Genomic DNA, 21,003 nt, shown 5'->3' with positions numbered 1-21,003 from the left:
ATGCCATGAACTGTTCCAATATTTCCAAAGACTTGATCTGTTTTATAAAATAATTCCACACTTTGTGGACGAGATTGATTGATTACTTGGTATACCTTATGGTAATTATTGATTTCAATCAGCATATTAAATGATTATTTGTATAGACATAACTGTGTGGGGTAGTTGGGAAGAATGTCATGAAGCACTGCACTCACTCAGAGCCAGCACAGTCACAGGAGGCTGAAGGCTTCCTTCTGCACTGAAACAACTGAGAGAAATGTCAGCAATTTCATGGTGATACAATTTGAATAATAGTTCTTGAGTTTTAATTTAGAATGGAACAAAGTTGTGGAATGTATTTATTTTTACCATTGGTTACTGACTACAAACCTATGTTAGATTGTACCTGTAATGTGGAGGTGCTGGTGTTGGACTGGGGTGGACGAGGTCAGAAGTCACATGACACCAAGTCCAACAGCTTTGTCTGAAAACAAAGCTTTTGGAGCACTGCCCCTTTATCAGGTAAAACAATTGTCCACTTCTCTTGTTTTTAGAACAGAGAACATTACAGCACAGTACAGGCCCTTCGGCCCTTGATGCAGTGCTCCTTCATCTTGTGATTTCAAATAAACCTGTTGGACTGTAACTGGGTGTCATGTGACCTCTGACATTGTACCTGGACAGAATTACTGTGTTAGCATTTAGTTTGGTGAAGAAATATCTAATAACCCTTTCAAGACCACAGTTCGTGCTTTTCTTTCTCTGCTCAAGTGGCTATTCCGAAAGTATGAACTCTCGCAGTGAATGTCTTGGATTCATATCATCCTGTTCCATGTTCTACATTTATTCAGTTCTGAGTAGGAGTTGGTAACCAGCTGTTGAGGACAGGAACATTTTCCACTCTGCCCTCAGTATCGCAGAAAGGTTTTACTTCAGTGCTAATTCAGCAGAGGCTAGGGATTTGACCAGGATATATGGTTCACTGTGATAGCGCAGTTACTCACTGAACATTAGCTCTTTTTATACTGGGCTGTGTTAGTGGTAACCAAAATCCTGGGAGGAGCTTGACTAAAAGTACAGAATAGGAGCAAATTACTGCAGATGCTGCAATCTGTGCTGAAAACCACAAATGCTGGCCATCACAGTGGGTCAGACAGCATCCATGGAGAGAGAGCAAGGTAATGTTTCAAGACTTCCTCAGATCTTCCTGTCAGCTCCAAACATTAGCTGGCCATCTCTCTACGGATGCTGCCTGACCCACTGTGACCTCCAGCTTTCTCTTTTTTTTGTTGAGTGTCGAAAAATATGTCTTCTTAATGGAAGCTTACAGCTCGAATTTGTGAAAATGTCCCCATTGAGCCAGTTATAACAATTAAAAAGAATGTACTCTATTTCGTTATTTCTGTTAGCACCAATCTAAAACCTTTGGAAATATAATGTTTTGGGATTGATAAGTTATTACTCAGCAAATTTAAACCTGATTTTAAAGTTGTAATGTTTGTTTCTTTAATACGTTAACAGAGCAAGAATAAAGTGACTGTGGTATGTTATCCTTCTGAAATAATATTTCTGCTTGGTGTTCTTTCTATCAGCACAGCACTGGGTTAACAATTGGATCAATTAGGTCTCATGGTACACGGAGGACAGGGCCTCAAAATAGAATTTCATCGATCAAATCAATGGGACACAATGTATTCAGCTGTGCATAGACTGAAGCTTCCAGATGTTATTGATATGAGGATTTTGAAGTTGGTTTTCCAGCTGTTTTTTTTCAGCCTGTTTCTTTTTTTGTCACCAATTGATATGATCTCATTTAAAGAGAATGAAATGCTGCTGTTTTGAAAAGTAAACTTATTGAAATTGAGAACAACATCTTTTGTCTAAAACTGCTGCTGTTAAACTGTCTTTCTATGATCTGAATCTATTATTAGAATCTTGACTCTGAAAAGCAAAGTTACAAAGATAAAACAAAACTATGTGCAAGAAACAATAGTGGAATTTGTTACATTAACTTGGCAGGATGAAGGATATTCTCCTCAATCCACTTATGAAATAGTGGTTGTTTTGGGACCCTGAACATTCCTGCATGTGGCTCATATTGTTTCTGTTCGTCTGCTTTCAAGGTTACGGTCTCAGGTAGAAACTGCACCGATCATAACTGCCCCCTTCACTGACTTAGAACTGTTCATCAGGTGAAGTCAGCTGATGAAGAAGCAATGCTTTGAAAGCTTGTGATTTAACTAAACCTGTTGGACTATAACTTGGTGTTGTCTGACTTCACACCTCAGTAACTGCAGTTTACAGAATGGATCTCCTCTGTTAGATCAGAAATTGCATTTTCCAAAGAAAACAAAGATGCATTCAATTGCTGGCAGCAGCCTCCAAATTTATTTTTTTTTTTCACCAATCATGTGCAATTATGGTCAGCTTTGAGCTACAGACACATTGTCTGTCTGGATCTGCCCAAGCTTTCAGTCCACATAAAAAGTCTGGGCAGGATTCAAGTTCCTGTCCTGTACATGAAAGCACAATGTCTTATCGAGCTTGCTCATTCGTGTTTAAATATCTAGGCTTAACCTTACAAAATAGTTAATCTCTTTAAAATTAGTGAATAAGTACATGGTCAAACAGTTCCCACAGAAATTTTACACAGCCTAGCTAAACAGTTGGCAAAAGATCATTGGTTCCAATGATGATTTCTGAAACACAAAAATCTTGTGGTTTCTGAGTGGCAGGTGATATCATGAAAAACAAATTCACTGTGTACAAAATGAACTTTTACGGCATACATGAAAATCCAAAATGTTTATTTTCCAACTGGCAATTGATTTTTCTTTATTTCTTACAGTATGAAAATACTTGGGTTTTAAGAATCACGCATGTATGTAAGGAAGGGTGTCTTAGTGATTGTGTAGCCTGCTCTGTTACAAAGTAAACATGATATTTGATGAGGAATTTTCCAAAGAAAGAAAACAGTTCCATTCATGCAGTTACCTGGAAACTAGAGAGAAAGGCGCTAGCGTGCCAGAGTAACCAAAATGACACAGGCTGATGAGTTCAAATTCAGGGTGTGGTGACTAATGCAAAGAGTTCCTCATGTTGCATCAAACATGAATTGGTGTGTTTTTAAAATGGGTGAGAGAGCGCTCGCAGTAATGACAGGGAGTTTAGAAAATGGAGTTGCCAAAGCCGAAGACTAGTGTTACTATCTAAATGCCAACATCTTTGTGATTATTGAGTCAGAGCCTGACATGAAACCAGAGACATTAGCAATGTGTCCTGCTGGAGTGTGGGCAGTGCCAAACCAAGATGATAACAAGTGTACAGCCAGGAAGATATCCTCTTGCTGTGACCTTTTTTCAATGAAATGGAAACTCCAGTTCTGTCAACGCAAGTAGATAAAGCACAAAAGAATTCAAGCTGCTTGGTGATGAAGGACATGGATTATCCTCACCAAATGGCCCACTTGTGCCACCTAGTGGGAGGATGACGTTCAAAACGCAGCATCCATTTTGTTATAACAGGGTGTGGTGCTGGATGAACACAGCAGGCCATGCAGCTGAGGAGCAGGAAGGCTGACGTTTCGGGCCTAGACCCTTCTTCAGAAACTTGCATTTCTGATGAAGGGTCTAGGACGAAACATCAGCCTTTCTGCTTCTATGATGCTACTTGGCCTGCTGTGTTCATCCAGCTCTACACCTTGTTATCTCAGATTCTCCAGCATCGGCAGTTCTACTATCACTGCATCCATTTTGTTGTCTTGCTACATGTTACTTTTTCCACTAACCCTGCTCGCTTCCCCCGTTCATAAGGAAGGGTTATAATGTTACTCTAACATCCATCATTATCATTGTTTAGATTTAGCTTTTTTTTTCAACATTTGGCACTCCTCGATATACTTGCACTATATCTAAGCTTATCTCCAGAATTAAACTTTGCCATTGCATTCATTTGTGTGTGACCACTTTTAATCAGACCAAGGCGCCATTGTTTACACTCACTTCTGGAAGTGAGTTGTCCATTTCCATTAAAGATACCGCGATTCAGGACAAAACATCTAAATAAAAAACCGAGAACTGCAGATGCTGTAAATCAAACAAAAACCAAAGTTGCTGGAAAAGCCCAGCAGGTCTGGCAGCATCTGTGGAGAGAAATCAGTTAAATGTTTCAGGTTCAGTGACCCTCCCTCCCAACCGATGGTAGCTAGGAAAATGTCGGTTTATGTGCAGAAAACAGGGTGGGGAGTAGGGTGTAAGGAGTAAAGGAGGATAGAGCCCAAAAAGAGAGCAGTGCAGTTGGACAGACTAGGGAGTGGATTACAATCTGACTGGGAGAGTCAATAGCTGTTAATGGAGATTGTTAGTGTCAGGACTTCTAAAAGGTCTTGATCTATTCTTCATCTGTTATGTTCTCTAAACTTAGTGATTTATCTTTCAGGTTATTGAAGGGTTTATTAATCATACCTGGACGCAACGTTACAATGAACCTGTTGAAGCATCAATGCTCACCACAATTTGGTCTCTGGCTGTTGCTATTTTCTCAGTGGGTGGTATGATTGGATCATTTTCAGTAGGACTGTTCGTCAACCGATTTGGAAGGTAATGTGTGCAATGCGACTGATATTTAACAACATACAACAGTACCACATAAGAATAGTGCTTCTGTGCTGACCATGATCAAGTTAGAATATCGGTCAGCATGGAGGAGTTGGGCCAAAGGGTCTGTTTCAGTGCTGTGCAACCCTATGATTCTATGGCTGTATAACTATATTTTTAACTTATCTGGTCCCATTTGGCCCATATCCCTCTAAACCTTTCCTATTCATGTACCTATCCAGACACCTTTTTAAATGTCACAATTGTAACCATCTCCACCACTTCCTCTGGCACAGCATTCCGTACACACACCGCCCACTGTATGAAAATGTTGCCCCTTAGGTCCCTTTTGAATCTTCCCCTTTCACCTTAAACTTATGCCCTCTAGTTTTGGACTGCCCCACCCTGGGGAAAAGACCTTGTCATTCAGCCTGTCCATGCCCCTCATGATTGTCACCCCTTAGCCTCCAACGTTCTGGGGAAAACAGCCCCAGCCCATTCATCCTTTCCCTGTGGCTCAGACCCTTCAAACCTGGCAACATCCTCATAAATCTTTTATGAACCTTTTCACGTTTAACAACATCTTTCCAATATCAGAGAGACCAGAATTGGATGCATTAGTCTAAAACTGACCTCAGCAATGTCCTGTACAGCCTCGACTTGACACCTCAGCTCCTATACCCTGTGCACTGACCAGTGAAGGCAAGTGTACCGAATGGTGCCTTCACTGTCCTTCTGCCAGGGACTCCACTTTCAGGGAACTATGCACCTGCACCTCTAACTCTCTGTTTGGTAACACCCCCCCCCCCAGGACCCTACCATTAACTGTACAAGTACTGCCTGGATTTGCCTCTCCAAAACGCAGCACCTCACATTTATCTAAATTACACTTCATCTGCCATTCCTCAGCCCATTGGCCAATCTGATCAAGATTCCCTTGTACTCTGAGGTAACCTTCTTCACTGCCCACTAACCCTCCAATTTTGGTGTCATCTGCAAATTTACTAACCATACCTCCTATATTCACATTGAAATCATTTATATAAATGATGCTCCTAAGGGTTCTGTCACTTACTGTATACTTTCGTCCTGCATTTGACCTCCCAAAATGTATCACCTCATACTTGCCTGGATTAGGCTTCATCTGCCATTTCTTTGCCCAACTTTTGAACTAATCTATAACCTGCTCTATCCTTTGGAAACCTTCCTCACTATCCATAACTCCACCAACTTTAGTATCATGCAATTTCCAATTTCTAATACGTTCAAGACATTCCCCAACTCCTTATCTAATATCTCAGTGCCCGACTAGTGACTTTGCAAAATCAGAAAGCCTGACTCAGTTTAAGGGAAATTATTTGTAGTTAACAAGTACACTTTCACAAAACTTTGTGTTTTATCACCCTGGTGTGGCAACTCCTTTTGTCTGTCAATTATTCTCCACCAGAGAGGTCAATTTGCACCAGTATTCACTAGAGTTTAGAAGGATGTGAGGGAATTGATTGAAACGTATAAAATCCTGATAGGACTTGGCAGGCAGGGTGCAGGGAAAATGTTTCCTACAACCAGGATCACAGTCTCAGGAACTGAGATAAGGAAAAACTTCTTCCCATTGAAGGATAGTGAACCTGTGGAATTCTCTACCATAGAAAGCTGAGGGCGGCAAGTCTCTCCAAAATATTAAAGAAAAAGATAAATGAGCTTTCAGATTTTAAAGGCATCTAGGGATATGGAGGGTGAGTGGAATGTGGCACTGAATTAGAGGATCAGCTATGAACATATTGAATGGTGAAGCAGGCAGGAAGAGCTGAATGGCCCACTCCTCTTCCTAGTTTTTACGTTTCTATTCCTGACCGAGCGGTAGAGAATGACATAGCTTTCGTTTGAATGATTACAGCTTGAACCATGGATGAGTCTCTTCTTTGACTTATTCAGTCCAAACTGAGACTTAAATAGTGTTGCATCGTCAGAATGAAACAGCAAAATTTTGTCAACAATTGAAGCAGTTCCTCACCCATGGGAGAAATGGGTTTGTCTGCTATTTAGCATGATGTACCAGCCTTCAACATTTACATCTTTCATTGCACCTTGTCCTGTTCAAAGACTGTGTTTGCGATACATCTGATGAAATGCATATCTGTCATAGCTAGGGCAGGCTGACTAGCAGTAATGAACATTTATAGACCTTTATCTATTATAACTGAACTACTTACTACCTTATTAAGATGTTTCTTCAGATTATTTTACCAATTTTGATTATCACTTCACCAAAGATGTTGAATCCTTAAATAAACAGAACAACCTGAAAATTCTTTGATTCTGGCAATTTCTGTGGAGCGAGAAACTGAACTAATGATTTGGGAAGAATTAGAGATATGATTAGATATAAGCAAGACCAGAGTAGGGAATGCTGAGGAGAAGGGAAAAACAGTAGGAATGTCTGTGATCTTCAACTTTATTGATCTACCTCACTATTCAATATTTTATTAATTATGAACAGTTCTCTGTGGCAATGAGTTCCATAGATTTACCATCCTCTGGCTGAAGAAATTCCTCCTCATCTCTGTTCTATATGGTCATCCCTTCAATCTGACTCTGTGACCTTGGTTTCTAGTCTCTCCTCCTAGTGGGAGCATCTTTTCCACAATCCTTCTATCTAAGCCTCTCTGTATTCTGCAAGTTTCAGTCAGAATCCCCCTCCATCCTTCTAAACTCCAATTGACTACAGACCCAAAGTCCTCAATCACTCCCCATGTAATGAGCCGGTCGTTCGCAAGATAATCCTTGTAAACCTTTTTCATCTACACCTCTATTCTTCCTACCAAAGTGCATAACCTCACACTATCCCACACTATACTCCATCTGCCACTTCTTTACCCACTCTCCCAGCCTGTCCAAATCCTTCTGCAGAGCCCCTGCTTCCTCAACATACCTGCCCCTCTCCAGCTATCTTTGTGCCATCTACAAACTTAGCAATGACCCCTTCAGTTCCTTCATCCAGTTTGTTAATGTATAACATGAATATTTTACAACAGTAGTGTACTTCCTGTCTGTTACTGTTGCCTGTTTAATAATTAAGCATGAAAATAAATCAAAGCATTCCAAAAAAATTACTGGTTCTGTTTGTTTGTCACTTGTGAATCTGATTTGATTTGAGTTGTGAATTTGTCACTTCTTAATTACATTTAAATATAAATATCCAGAGGAATCAACTCACCCATGGATTATCCAAAATATACTTCTAGTTAATGACTATTTATAATCCAGAGCCCTGTCAAATTTCAGCTGATACATTTAACTGTTCTATTGAAAGATTAAGTAGTTTGTGGGTTGCAAGAGCTATTTCCTATTCATTTTAAGAAATGGTGTTTGTTTTTTGACCCAGGCGAAATTCCATGTTGATGATCAATGCCCTTGCGTTCATCGCTGCCGCTCTCATGGGATTCTCTAAACTGGCCAGCTCATTTGAAATGCTTATACTGGGACGGCTCATTATTGGCATTTACTGTGGTTTAACCACAGGTTTTGTTCCCATGTATGTCGGGGAGATCTCTCCCACGGCTTTGAGAGGAGCCCTCGGTACTCTACATCAGCTGGGAATTGTCATTGGAATTCTCATTGCACAGGTGAGCAATATAATCTTTACAATACCAATGTGTGTCTGCTTCCTGTTTCCTGTAATCGGTTATAGTCTTGGCAAACTGTCCAGAGTATCATAGGATCCCTACAGAGATAGTAAGAACTGCTGATGCTGGAGTCTGAGATAACAGCTTGGAGCTGGAGGAACACAGCAGGCCAGGCAGCATCAGAGGAACAGGAAAGCTGATGTTTCGGGTCAGGACCCATCTTCCTACAGTGTGGAAGCAAGCTGTTCAGCCCATTGAGTCTACGTAGACTCTCTGAAGAGCATTCCACTTCTCCCACCCTATCCTTGTAATCCTGCATTTCCCTTGGCTAATCCATCTAGCCTGCATGTCCCTGAACACTATTAGCAATTTCACATCATCCACAGATTCCAGCTTTGATATTTCAGTGCAACTTTTTTAAGATCAGGCATTTGTGACTGATCAGTCACAAGCATCTATATGACTTGGCCACAGCTAACATCACTGATCTTCACATGGGAATTACTGTCATTGTCAATTCAAAGTGCACTTTACAAATAAATGCCACTTGTTTCCAAAGAATCCTCTTGGCATCACAAGCTGTTTCTCGGATTCCTCTGGGATTGGGCCATAAAAATGCCACTATGAAGGTGATCAGAGCCTGGCAGATTAATGAAGCAAAGGGATGGAGGAGTTTATCAATACCAGCTATGTCCTGCCTGGATTATTGATCTAGACAGAGCAACAACGAAGATTTGCAGAAGTTGTGAACCTTTGTAAAAGTCTTCATAACCAACCCTTCCCAATTTTATTTTTCTAAGATTTGATTTGATTTATTATTGTCACGTACTGAGATACAGTAAAAAGTATTGTTTACTGTACAATTCAGACAAATCATTGTTTACACAAGTACATCAGGGTAATATGAATAGAATTCAGAATTTAGTGTTACAGCTGCAGAGAAGGTGCAGACAAAGCTCAGCTCTAATATGAGAGGTTGTGTGACTTTTTCAACCTCAAGAAACAGTTTTCACTCCGAATTTTCAGATGGAATGAACTTGACACAATCTTTCCCTGTACTTATAGATTTTTGGGTTGGACTCTATCATGGGAAATGAGTCCCTCTGGCCATTGCTACTTGGGTTCCTGTTCCTGCCGGCACTCTTACAGTGTATTGTTCTACCTTTCTGTCCAAAAAGCCCACGCTTCCTGCTCATCAACAAGAATGAAGAAAGCAAGGCAAAGAACGGTGAGATATTGCATGTTAACATCGCAGCATTGTTTAATCTCTCGCCAGTAAGGAGACCTTTTTTGTTTGAGACTACATATCCAAGTAGTCCAACAGTTTACAAACTTACAGCACGAGGAGTTTTGTCTGTCTGTGGGTCACTGAGTAAGGTGAGAAAACAGTCGTCCGTTTACAGATCAGGGATTGAGGTTGGCTGGTTGCTGTGAGAATGCCGGAGGACTTTAACGGGAGCATTGACCCACACCTTTTTTAAAAAAAAAATCATTTGTAGGATGTGGGTGTCACTGGCTTGTCCAGCATTTGTTACCCATCCCTAGTTGCCCCTTGAGAAGGTGGTGGTGAGCTGACTTCTCAACACTACAAACTATCTGTAGGTTGACGCACAATGCCCTTAGGGAGGGAATTCCAGGATTTTGACCCAGCGACAGTTTAAAAAAAGCGATATATTTCCAAGTCAGGACGGTGAGAGGTTTGGAGGGGAATTTGGAGGTGGTGGTGTTCCCATGTATCTGCTGCCCTTGTCCTTCTAGATGGAAGCGATTGTGGGTTTGGAAGTTGCTGTCTGAGGATCTTTGGTGAATTTTTGCAGTGCATCTTGCAGATGGTACCCGCTGCTGCTACATTTCAGTAAATGTAGAGTTGAGGGAGGGAAAATTAGGGTAGGTGTTTAAGTTGTGATGGACTAAATCAGATTGTCTGCTCATTATCACAGTTTGAGAGCTTGCTTTGTGCAAACATGCTGCAGTGTTAACTGGACTTCAGCAGTAAGGTCTTTTTCCTGGGCTAGGGGAGTTCAAAACTAGAGAACACAGTTTAAGATGAGAGATGAAAGATTTAAGATGGACCTGGGGAGGAGGTGGGGGCAACCTTTTCAGAGGGTGGTGCATGGAGGGAAGGAATCGCCAAAAGGAAGTGGTAAGTGCAGGTATAACATTTCAAAGGCAATTGGACAGGTACATGATTGGGAAAGGTCCACGGGGAATAGGGACTAAATGTAGAGAAATGGGACTAGTTTAGTTTGGGAAATTTGGTCAGCATGGATGAGTTGGACCAAAGATTCTGTTTCTGTGCTGCATGACTCTGTGTGACTACTCTTCAAAATGGCTGCAAAGTACTTTGGGGCATCCTGAAGTCAGGAAACATGCTGTAGAAATGCAAGTCTGTCTTTTTTTTTTTGCGAAAAAAGTCTTGGTTACTCAATTGCTTGTCGTGGTGCACTGCATACACCTCTTGGGGTGGCACGGTGGCTCAGTGCTTAGCACTGCAGTCTCGCAACACCAGGGACCCGGGTTCGATTCCAGACTCGGGTAACTGTCTGTGTGGAGTTTGCACATTCTGCCTGTGTCTGTGTGGGTTTCCTCTGGGTGCTTCAGTTTCCTCCTACGGTCCAAAGATGTGCAAGCTAGGTGGACCGGCCATGCTAGATTGCCCGTAATGTTTTGGGACGTATGGCTTATAGGGGGATGGGTCTGGGTGGGATGCTTCAAGAGGCGGTGTGGACTTGTTGGGCCGAAGGGCCTGTTTCCACACTGTAGGGAATCTAATCTCTGTTGTGTTTTGCTTGTACTAGGTACCTATTAGAAAAATACAGATAAGGTAATAATGTTATTAAAGCATGTTACAGCTGTGACAAGTCTGAAAGCACTTACAAACCAATGAAGTGCTAACTTGCACACTTGTATCATTGATAGTAACTAATTTATCTGAAATAACATCCCATAAACAGAAATGAGATGAATATATAACTATAATGGGAACTGCAGATTCTGGAGAATCCAAGATAACAAAGTATGAAGCTGGATGAACACAGCAGGCCAAGCAGCATCTCAGGAGCACAAAAGCTGATGTTTTGGGCCTAGACCCTTCATCAGAAAAGAGAGATGGGGAGAGAATTTTGTAATAAATAGGGAGAGAGGGGGAGGTGGATCGAAGATGGATAGAGGAGAAGATAGGTGGGCTAGGCCCGAAACGTCAGCTTTTGTGCTCCTAAAATGCTGCTTGGCCTGCTGTGTTCATCCAGCTCCACACTTTGTTGTCTTGAATATATAGTTAATCTGCTTCTGACTGAGAAAGCAATATTAACTCAAATCAGTTAGTCATCCTTGCTGTTTAAGTGCTGTGACGAGGTAAATCAATCTGCATGTGTGGAATAAGCTTTAGTTTAAACACACACCCCAAAGTCAACAACCTGGTAATGCGCCAATTCCCTACCCCGGCCAGGAAATGTTTTCTCGTGGCATGCTCATAAAATGTGAAGTTGGCTTCCCAAAGTCTTGAAGTCAGTTGATGGAAATGCAAATACTGAGCCAGTGTAATTCCAAGTCTGATCCTTCATTTTGTACTGCTTTCAAGTTTGGACCACATTGTCGGAGTGTAAATGCTGGGGAGGACAAATCCTATCTGGGATTCTTGCACCATATTGGTGTCCATCAGTTCCTGCAAGGAAAGGTACCTATGTGCATGCCAGTGACCTTAGAATGTAGAGACCTTAGCTCGGAAGGATTTATGGCAGTGACTCCGTGGGGACTCCTGTTTAGGCTGAGAATGTTGAATAGCCCTGGAAAAGACACTGAAGATTTACACATGTCCTTGGAGCTGTTGAGAGGATTTGCCACTTTGCCATTCCTGGGAAATTGACTCAGGCTTTGCTAATTTCCATGTCAGCTGTATTGTTCTGAGTATGTCAACTTGAATTCAATAAACAGAAAGCCAGGCTTATTACAATTTTAATGAGTTAGTGAATTAATATTCCTGAAAATAACGCACAAATATTTTCAGTTCTGAAGAAGCTCCGTGGGACAACAGATGTGAGCAGTGACCTGCAGGAGATGAAGGAAGAGAGCCGGCAGATGATGCGAGAGAAGAAGGTCACAATTCCTGAACTGTTCCGCTCACCAATATATCGCCAGCCCATTGTCATTGCAATTGTGTTGCAATTGTCCCAGCAGTTGTCTGGTATCAATGCGGTGAGTATTTACCAGCAAAACACTGTCAGAGGACAAGGATGGCTCACGCCACAGTCTGTCCTTCCCTGGTACCTAGCTCCCAATCACTGCCCTCTCATCATTTTCCATAACTCATTGTTTCATCAAAAATCCATCTCATCATCCCTTGAACTTATTCCTTTAGCCCCCTTTATTTTACAAATCCGTTTGTAATTTCTATTTCTGCTCAATTTCCACATTTGTTGTGTGTGTTTGTCTTTGCTGTAACAACCCATTTGGACCAATCACTTCATAATCTCGCAAAAAATGTCACAGCTCAAAGTCTCCCCTTTTCAAAAGAAAGCCAGCTTCCTGATGCCCCAAATGATCTTTCTTGCCCTCACTTGAGACGTAGTTGAGTAATCTTAAACTCTGAATGGTGTCTGACCTCTACCTTATACAATGATGCACACCGTCCAGATATGTTAATGTTTACAGTTTGTTATGAAGATTCCCCAGCTTTTCTTGGCAATTTGGGCAGTGAAGAGTCCACTAGATAACTGGTAAGCCCAGTTGCCCACTGAGTTGCCTATCCAGATTCCTGGGTTGTTTTTGGAGCTTCTTCTGGGAGAATAAGACGTAGGTTTGGTGCAAAGCCTCAGCTTCACTTTCCCATTACAGACAATCTGCAAGGTTGTCTTGTGATTGAGTCCTGCACTAATTGGAAGTTCTGTTCCCTAAATCTTTGCTTTCTCATTATTTATTCAGCTTGCGCAAATGATCAGATTTTGCTTCATTTCCGATGTAACTCCACAGAGGCTGGTGTTCTGTCACCAAGTCACACTTTATTTACACATGGAAAGTCCCTGACTTTAGAATCGCCCTATACAGAGCCAGCTCTTAGTGTCAGCATCTCTGACACTCTATGCCTTTTTATCTCGCAGCCAGAATTCCCTGATTGAGGCTGTTAATCTGATCCAATCGGGAAGCTCCTAATCAATAATGTCCAGCTGGCTGACCTTCTTTACAATCGCTGGAAACATGTGATTTTGAGATTCTAAATTCCAAAAGGACCATCATTTATGTCAGTGTTTTCTCAAAATGTGTTTTATTCTTTCTACAGATTTTCTATTACTCGACAAGTATTTTTGAGAAAGCTGGTGTTGAGCAGCCTGTCTATGCCACCATTGGGTCCGGTGTGGTGAACACAGCTTTCACTGTTGTATCAGTAAGTATTCTGTCATGATTTGAGTTCCCCACCTATACTGTGCTGCAAGCTTAAAAATTAAACTCAAAACATACATCAGGAGCCTCCAGGGGTACAGTCAATCAGCTCAGTGTGGGATTGGACCACAGAGGTCACTGGTATTTCAACTGCTTTCCGATGAGATCATTCAGGATTGGGGAGATCCGCACTATGATGTAGGCCAGCTCTGTTGGTTCTTACACACGAATGGACACTGGGGAGGGACCACTTGTGCTTCATGTAACTACCATTAGCATTGACTGCCCAGGCCTACATGTGTGAACTTCTCTCCAGAGGTGAGGGCTGACACACAGTGCATTGTTGTAGCTACAGTGGAAATGCAGACCAGGTAAAGACAAAGAAAATTTCTTCAGACAATGGCAAAGATTCAAGCTTCTTAAGTTTAATGCATTACAGTTGCTCATTTTAGCAGAGTGAAGGAAATACAATTCTCTGGGGTAGGATTTTGGCTTCCTCTGTGATGTTTTTGGGAGAATAGAATGGGTGTAGAAATCAGTGTTGTGACCTGTGTGCTGTACCCAGTGCCGTATTAGGTCCAGTGAAGCTTCGACATTCCCAACGACTTTCCCAAGTTGGGTGTTAGCCCCCTTTATAAACTGAATTCTCAACTAGCAGCTGGCTGAGGGTGGGAACTCATTGGGGCTGAGCAGTGTAGGGGTGTGTCAGCCTACAGCGAAACACCTCAGTCTGTACTCAATGCCATGTGGTATCAGGGTGGTGCTATTACTGCAGGCATTACCACTATATGGTCATAACTGGTACACTCTACCCACCTCCCTGGAGATAATTGTGGACTCACGTTAGGCACTGTCTACCTTCAGGCAGCCAAGTGTCACTTGTAACTTGTGGTGAAGAAACGCTGATAAGAACCGAGGACAGGTTTGGCTCAATATTCAGGTTGTGTGCGTCCTTCTGCTCTGCCAGTTTGCACAGCATGCTGCACCTGTAACGTGGAAACATAGAAACCAGGAGCAGGAGTAAGCTACTCAACCCTTCAAATAGCTGATCAACCAACTCAGTCCCTTGTTCCTGCTTTTGCCCCATACCCTTTGATCCCTTTAGCCCTAAGAACTGTATCTATCTCCTTTTTAAAAGGGAAGAGAATTCTGCTACTGCTCTCCACACTCTGGCTGAAGACATTTTTCCTCATCTCCGCCCTAAATGGCCCACCCTGTATCTTAGACTGTGACTCCCTGGCTCTGCATTCCCCTGGTCATTGTGAACATCCTTCCTGTGTATACCCTGTCTAGTCCTGTTATAGGTTTCTGAGATCCCCCTTATTTTTCTAAACTGCAATGAATATAGTCTAAACTGATCCTGTCTCTTCTCATACATTTAATCCTGCTGTCTCCAGGAATCAATCTGATAAACCTTCACTGCATTCCCTCTACTACGAGGAAATCCTTCCTCTGGTAAGGAGGCCAGAACTGTACCCAGTAACTGAATGTGGTCTCACCAAGGCCCTGTATAATTGCAGCAAGACATGCCTGCTCCTGTACTCGCATTCTCTTTTCAATGAAGGCAAAACCCAGTGTTTCTCTAGGTCACTGTTTTCATTGTGATGTCTTTATTTCCCTCTAGCTGTTTGTGGTGGAGCGTGCTGGACGACGCACACTGCACCTGATTGGCCTGGCAGGTATGGCCATCTGTGCAATCCTGATGACCATTGCACTCGTCCTTCTGGTAAGAGACGTGTGTGTGTGTGTATTGTTTCTCTGTATTGGCTAACGAGGCAATTAACAGAAATTAATTCAACAAATGTACAGGGTTGACAGATGTATTTTTTAAAAAAAGTGATCGCTGTAAGTTAGCTGTCACATCAAACAAGATTTTTTTTGACTAATTTGCTCAATTGTAGGATAATGATCCAAATAATCTTCAAGGAAAGGAGATAAGAATATATGGAACAAAACAAAGCTCATAAAACCCATCAAATCCCCTCCTTGCACAGAATGTGACACACTTATCCAATCATGGATTTTATCCAATTTATTTCACTAACTGTTCAGTGACCTTGAAATTTGAGGAATAAAGCTCTGTAAAAGTCTTTGTTTCCTTATTAGCAAACCCCCAAATGACTGATTACAGGACACAACTCCTCAGTGTTCTGAGTGCTTTCTGTAAAATGGAAATACTGCCGAGATTTAATACAATAAGGAACTGGATATATTCCTGAAAAGACCAATGAGGTAAATCCACAACGAAGGAACTGCAGAGTGGATGGGGTTGCGGGGGTGGGGGGGGGGGTGAATGTAATGATTGAATAGCTTCTTAAAATGCTGGCACACACAGGAAGTGCACAGTAGCTTCCTGTACTGATATGATATGAAGAAAGTTGGTATTCTGTGAGATAAACCATGAGGTGTAAAATGTTCGCAATCATTTTGAGACTGCTTGGCTGCTACATTTCTTCATTCTCCAGTTTTTTTTAGTTCCAGTTTGCAATAGTTGTGGCTCAGAGCAGTTGTGTTTAGACCTTTGGCCATTCAGGAAGGTATTTACAAGAATGATCTCAGGGCTAAAAGAACTTGATGATAAAGACTCATGTACTAGGCTTGTATTGCCATCTACTATCAATGGAATGAAACTGAAACATTTCAGATCATTAAGGATTTGATAGTGTAGATGGAGAGAAACTGTTTGTTTGTTCTGGTGATGAACAGACATTACGTTAAAAATTAGAACATGGTCCTTAGAGTGAGATCTAAAGAATTTCTTCACATCAGTGGGAATGGAAATCTGCAAGTCCTCCCCTTCCACGAAATTTTGAGATTGTGGATCAATTGAAAATTTCACAAAATAGGTTAATGTTGGGTGACGGGCTCAAAAGGAGCCAGGGTGATAATTGGAATAGACATACAGATTTTACAAATCTTACCATAACCTAATCAATCATGGTCTTATTGAATGGAAAAGTGGGTTTGAGGGGCAGAATGGCCTCCTTCTGTTCCCATGTTCCTAAAAGTAGAAACTTGTCTGTCTAACAATGATGGGGATCCAGATGTTGAGTAAAGGTTCCACTGGCAGAGATCCAATCAAACTGCTGCAGAGAATTGAAAATGTGAAGAAGCTCTGAGGTTATTCTGGTTTTTGAGAAGAAACTTTGAATCCAGCAGGATTGTTGATGTGACCAGCATGGTAACTGAATGTGCCAAGAGTTGTGCTTTCATTGTTATTTTGTACATAAGATATGGGAGCAGGAGGCCATTCAGCTGGTCACTGAGCTCTGCCAATCAATGAGATCTCAGTTGATCTGAAATTCCTCAACTTCACTCCCCTGCCTTTTCCCAATAACCCTTGATTCCCTTTTCTGAGTAAAAAATCTGTCAATCTCAGCCTTGAATATACTTAATGACCCAACCTCTAAAGCTCTCTGCAGAATTGAATTTCATAAATTCACTGCATTCTGAAGGAAGAAATTCTTCCTCATCTCTGCCTTCAATGGGCAACTTCTAATTCTGAGATGATACCCTCTGGTCTAGGACTCTGCCACAAGGGAAAACAACCTCTCTACATTGAGATGTAGAGCTGGATGAACACAGCAGGTCAAGCGGAATGGAATAGCAGGTTTGAGGGGCAGAATGGTCTCCTCCTGTTCTCATGTTCCTAAACTTCAGCTTTCCTGCTCCTCTGATGCTGCTGGGCCTGCCGTGTTCATCCAGTTCTGCACCTTGTTATTTCAGATTCTCCAGCATCGGCAGTTCCTACTGTCTCTCTACATTGACTTTATTAACTCCTCCTAAGAATTTTGTATTGTCTCCGATGAGTACAGGCCCAGTCTATTCTCCTTGTAATACATCCCTCCACTTTTGGTATCAGCTGTATGTGAAACTTGTCCGTTGGTACATTACCAGGTTTGTCAGTGAGAGTGCGTAGAGGGGTGATTATTGATGAGCGCCTTGTTCCCAGGAACTGCAGTACTACTGCACAGAGCTGCAGCTCTGTGGTTTCACTTGGCAAGGCTCACAATAGAAGGCGATCACAGAAACACAACAAAGACATCAATCCTGATTTGAAAAAATAATCGCCTGGGAGAACTTTGTACCAGCTTGTATTTGAAGAGTTTGATTGTTGTGAACATAAAATATTAAAGTGCAATATTTTGTTGTTGTGCAGGACCAGCTGACTTGGATGAGCTATATCAGCATTATCGCTACTTTTGGTTTTGTGGCCTTCTTTGAGGTTGGACCTGGCCCAATACCGTGGTTTATTGTCGCTGAGTTGTTCAGTCAAGGACCGAGACCAGCTGCTATTGCTGTCTCTGGTTTGTGTAACTGGACAGCAAATTTCATTGTTGGCATGTGTTTCCAGTATGTCGAGGTGGGTGCACTGTGTTTGTTTATTTAACTGCAAATGACAGGGAGGGGAAGGAATGCTGTAGTTAAAAAAAAAAACAGGATTGTTGCCTGAGCTAATCAAACACGAGTTAAAATAACACCAAACTCTCCTCGGTTTTGGTGCATTGCCGTTATAGCATCAGCAGGGAACCTAGAGTGAAGGCTGTGCTGGCAAGGGAAGTGCGGATGATGTAACTCTTCGGGGGGGGGGGGTGAAGTGTTCCATCAGTTACACATGCTCAAAACTCTGGACTTGTCTGGAGAAGGCACTCAAATAGCCACCTAAATCTGATCATGGCTTCAGGAATATTGGTGCTAGTTTGAGGTGGTGATGTGAAGACAAACACAACACAAACATATTGATTACACATGATATTTTCATAGAATCCCAGCAGTGCGGAAGCAGACCATTCGGCTCATTTGAGTCCACACCACCCAACTGAAGAACATCCCCATCCAGACCCACACCCTTACACTATCCCTGTGTTCCCCAGGGCTAATCCACCTAGCCTGCACATCTTTGGACCATGGGAGGGAACCGGAGGAAACCCATGCAGACACGGGAGTATGTGTAAATTCCACAAAGTCTCCCGATGCTGGAATCAAACCTGGGTATGTGGTGCTGTGACGCTGCACAGCTGACCACTGTTGTTTCACCGCAACTTGCAATGCTTGGGGCTTCAGTCCTGTTGACCTGAGAGGTCATTTGTGCAGTTTGGGCTCATTCTGTGAGGCTTTACACTGTCCCCAGGGGAACTCTGAGGAAGTGTATCTCGCAGAAAGGGCTTCAATGTAACAAAGGAACCCAGTGGTAACACCAGCCTGGCATTGCCATCACTGGTGATGAGTATTGGCATACTGACACCATTTACCTGTCAGTTGAATAATACCAGCTGCCCAAAGTCTCCACATGGTAACTGCTCTTAATGTGAGGGGCTGTTACCAAGCTCGGGCATTTCCAGCTGACTGTATGCACTATTAGCAGGAGACTGAAAGTGAAGACTTTAATTAAAACTGCAGGGGTCATGTGATCTTGTCTGAAATCAGCTGAGTTTTCAAATTAAGTAAATTCCGAACAACACAAAATAGCCATCTTGCTTAGCCCAGTTGTTACCATGGAGATAGAAAACTGTTGGCATTATTTGTCTGATATGGAGGTTCTTCCTGATAAACATTAACTGGTGATTATTGTATCAAAAAGTGTCGAACACTTTTATTCAAAATTGTTTCTTTTTCCTTTCAAACAGTTACTCTGCGGACCTTACGTTTTCATCATCTTCACTGTGCTGTTGGTTCTGTTTTTCATATTCACCTATTTCAAAGTCCCCGAGACCAAGGGAAGGACATTTGATGAGATTGCCTCTGGTTTCCGCCGGGGTGTGGGGGCTAACTCACCAGAGAAGCATGGCCCAGAGGAACTCAACAGCCTGGGAGCAGACTCTCAGGTTTAAGTGGGAGCAGTGTTGGAGCAGCCAAATAGGAGCCAACGGGACTAGCTTATGCCCACACTACTGACAAAATATGTAACAGGGTGGAGTGTCTGGCCTGTCAGCAGATTCCTGTCATTGTGTAGGAACCAAGCTCTGATTGCTTACCAGTACACATCTCCATTTGTGTAAAATGTTATGGTCAGTAAGCAGAACTAACTTTTTGAATATCTTATGTGTTGACTGACATGATTATTAATTAGTGTTTCAAAGCTTTCCATGTATAGCATTAAATATTTATATGTTGAATATGTTCATAGTGTTTATAGGAAATAAATTATAGAGGTAAAGTTAATGTAAATATAATGAGCTATGTGTCACATGTAATGTATAAATGTAGAATGTGGTCTAGTTTCTCTAGTCATGGCTAGCTGTAAATGATTAGAATTACTTTTTGTACACTTTGCATTGTAGAAAGCTGCTCTCGGTTCACCAGGTCAGCCCTTAATATTTTTTAATAAAAAAGTTTTTGTCATTATTGGGGAGCATTTTAAATTACCTAGAAATCCCTGTGATAGTTTAGTGGGTGAATGTTTCCCTCATTTGAATGCAGTTTCTGTGTTATTGCAGGACAGCTGACAACCCAGCAAGTGAAGATATTCTCACACTAACACGGCTAAGCAGCAGTGTCCACGCTTGTGCTTACCGGCCACCTATTCCCTACACAACACAAAATACTTTAGTGCTGTAATTTATAAGTAACTTTTCAGAATCACTGACAGTAAATAATGTGTGTGCTGGAAAGAGTTTGGTGTGAGCCATTATCACTTATTAAAGGATGAGCCAAACATCACACTTGCAACTGCTGCAACATATCCACTGAATTCAGCCTACCCACATCTGTGATGTTGGAGAGGTTGGTGAGGGCAATTGCTCGTGTTGCTACCTAATCCAGCAAATATTTCCACCCCTCCACCCACCTCCAACACTTTTGATAGGTCAATTGTTTAAATTGTGGAGGCTTTCAAAATGAATTTGAGTTTGTTTTCCCCTCAAAGTATGTGTCCAGGTCCCCATTTTCATATGAATATATTAATTTCTTCTTGAAAGTCAGAACGTTTTGATTATAAAATGTAATGTGAAGCAATCACCTGTTGGGTACCACAGCTGACATCTTCAGACCTGTGTCACCTGTTCAAATATTGGTCGCATGAGTTCCCAATACATGGCCTTTCATTGTTAATTTTTACCGTTTTTTTTTGTTTTTTTTCTTTGTGTAATCATTTTAAGACTTTAAAATAGTTTCTTTCAGAATTAATAGACTTTCTGGATTTCCTGGTATCTTTGCTTTTCCTCACCCTCTTTCATTGCTGGAGTATTATTGTAGATTCCTTAATGTCCAGTACTTTGCCAAGGATAGATGTCAAACAGATCATTTATGAGCTGGGTGCTATGGGGGTTCAGTGGTTAACATTTGCTCCCTCACAACACTGGGGACTTGGCTTCACATCCAGCCTCAGGTGGCTATCTTTGTGGAGTTTGCACGTGTCTGTGAGGATTTCCTCTGGGTGCTCTAGTTTCCTCCCACTGTCCAAAGATGTGCTGGTTAGGTGCCTT

General features: G+C 41.9%; 1 protein-coding gene across 1 annotated transcript in view; it reads left to right on the top strand.

The window, feature by feature from the left end:
• The window catches only part of LOC125466592 (solute carrier family 2, facilitated glucose transporter member 1-like), a 30,811-nt gene extending 10,887 nt beyond the window's left edge, over positions 1-19,924 (top strand). The window contains exons 3-10 of the mRNA XM_048561284.2: positions 4,420-4,580; positions 7,963-8,203; positions 9,269-9,431; positions 12,210-12,397; positions 13,479-13,583; positions 15,204-15,305; positions 17,739-17,942; positions 19,207-19,924. Coding sequence (XP_048417241.1) covers positions 4,420-4,580; positions 7,963-8,203; positions 9,269-9,431; positions 12,210-12,397; positions 13,479-13,583; positions 15,204-15,305; positions 17,739-17,942; positions 19,207-19,410 — 1,368 coding nt within the window. The 3' untranslated portion in view covers positions 19,411-19,924. The remainder of the gene's footprint in view (positions 1-4,419; positions 4,581-7,962; positions 8,204-9,268; positions 9,432-12,209; positions 12,398-13,478; positions 13,584-15,203; positions 15,306-17,738; positions 17,943-19,206) is intronic.
• Positions 19,925-21,003: the final 1,079 nt, after the last annotated feature.

Source organism: Stegostoma tigrinum, chromosome 28 (assembly GCF_030684315.1).
Source record: "Stegostoma tigrinum isolate sSteTig4 chromosome 28, sSteTig4.hap1, whole genome shotgun sequence".
In the NCBI taxonomy this organism is placed as follows: Eukaryota; Metazoa; Chordata; class Chondrichthyes; order Orectolobiformes; family Stegostomatidae; genus Stegostoma; species Stegostoma tigrinum.
This window is presented reverse-complemented; position numbering and strand designations above follow the sequence as displayed.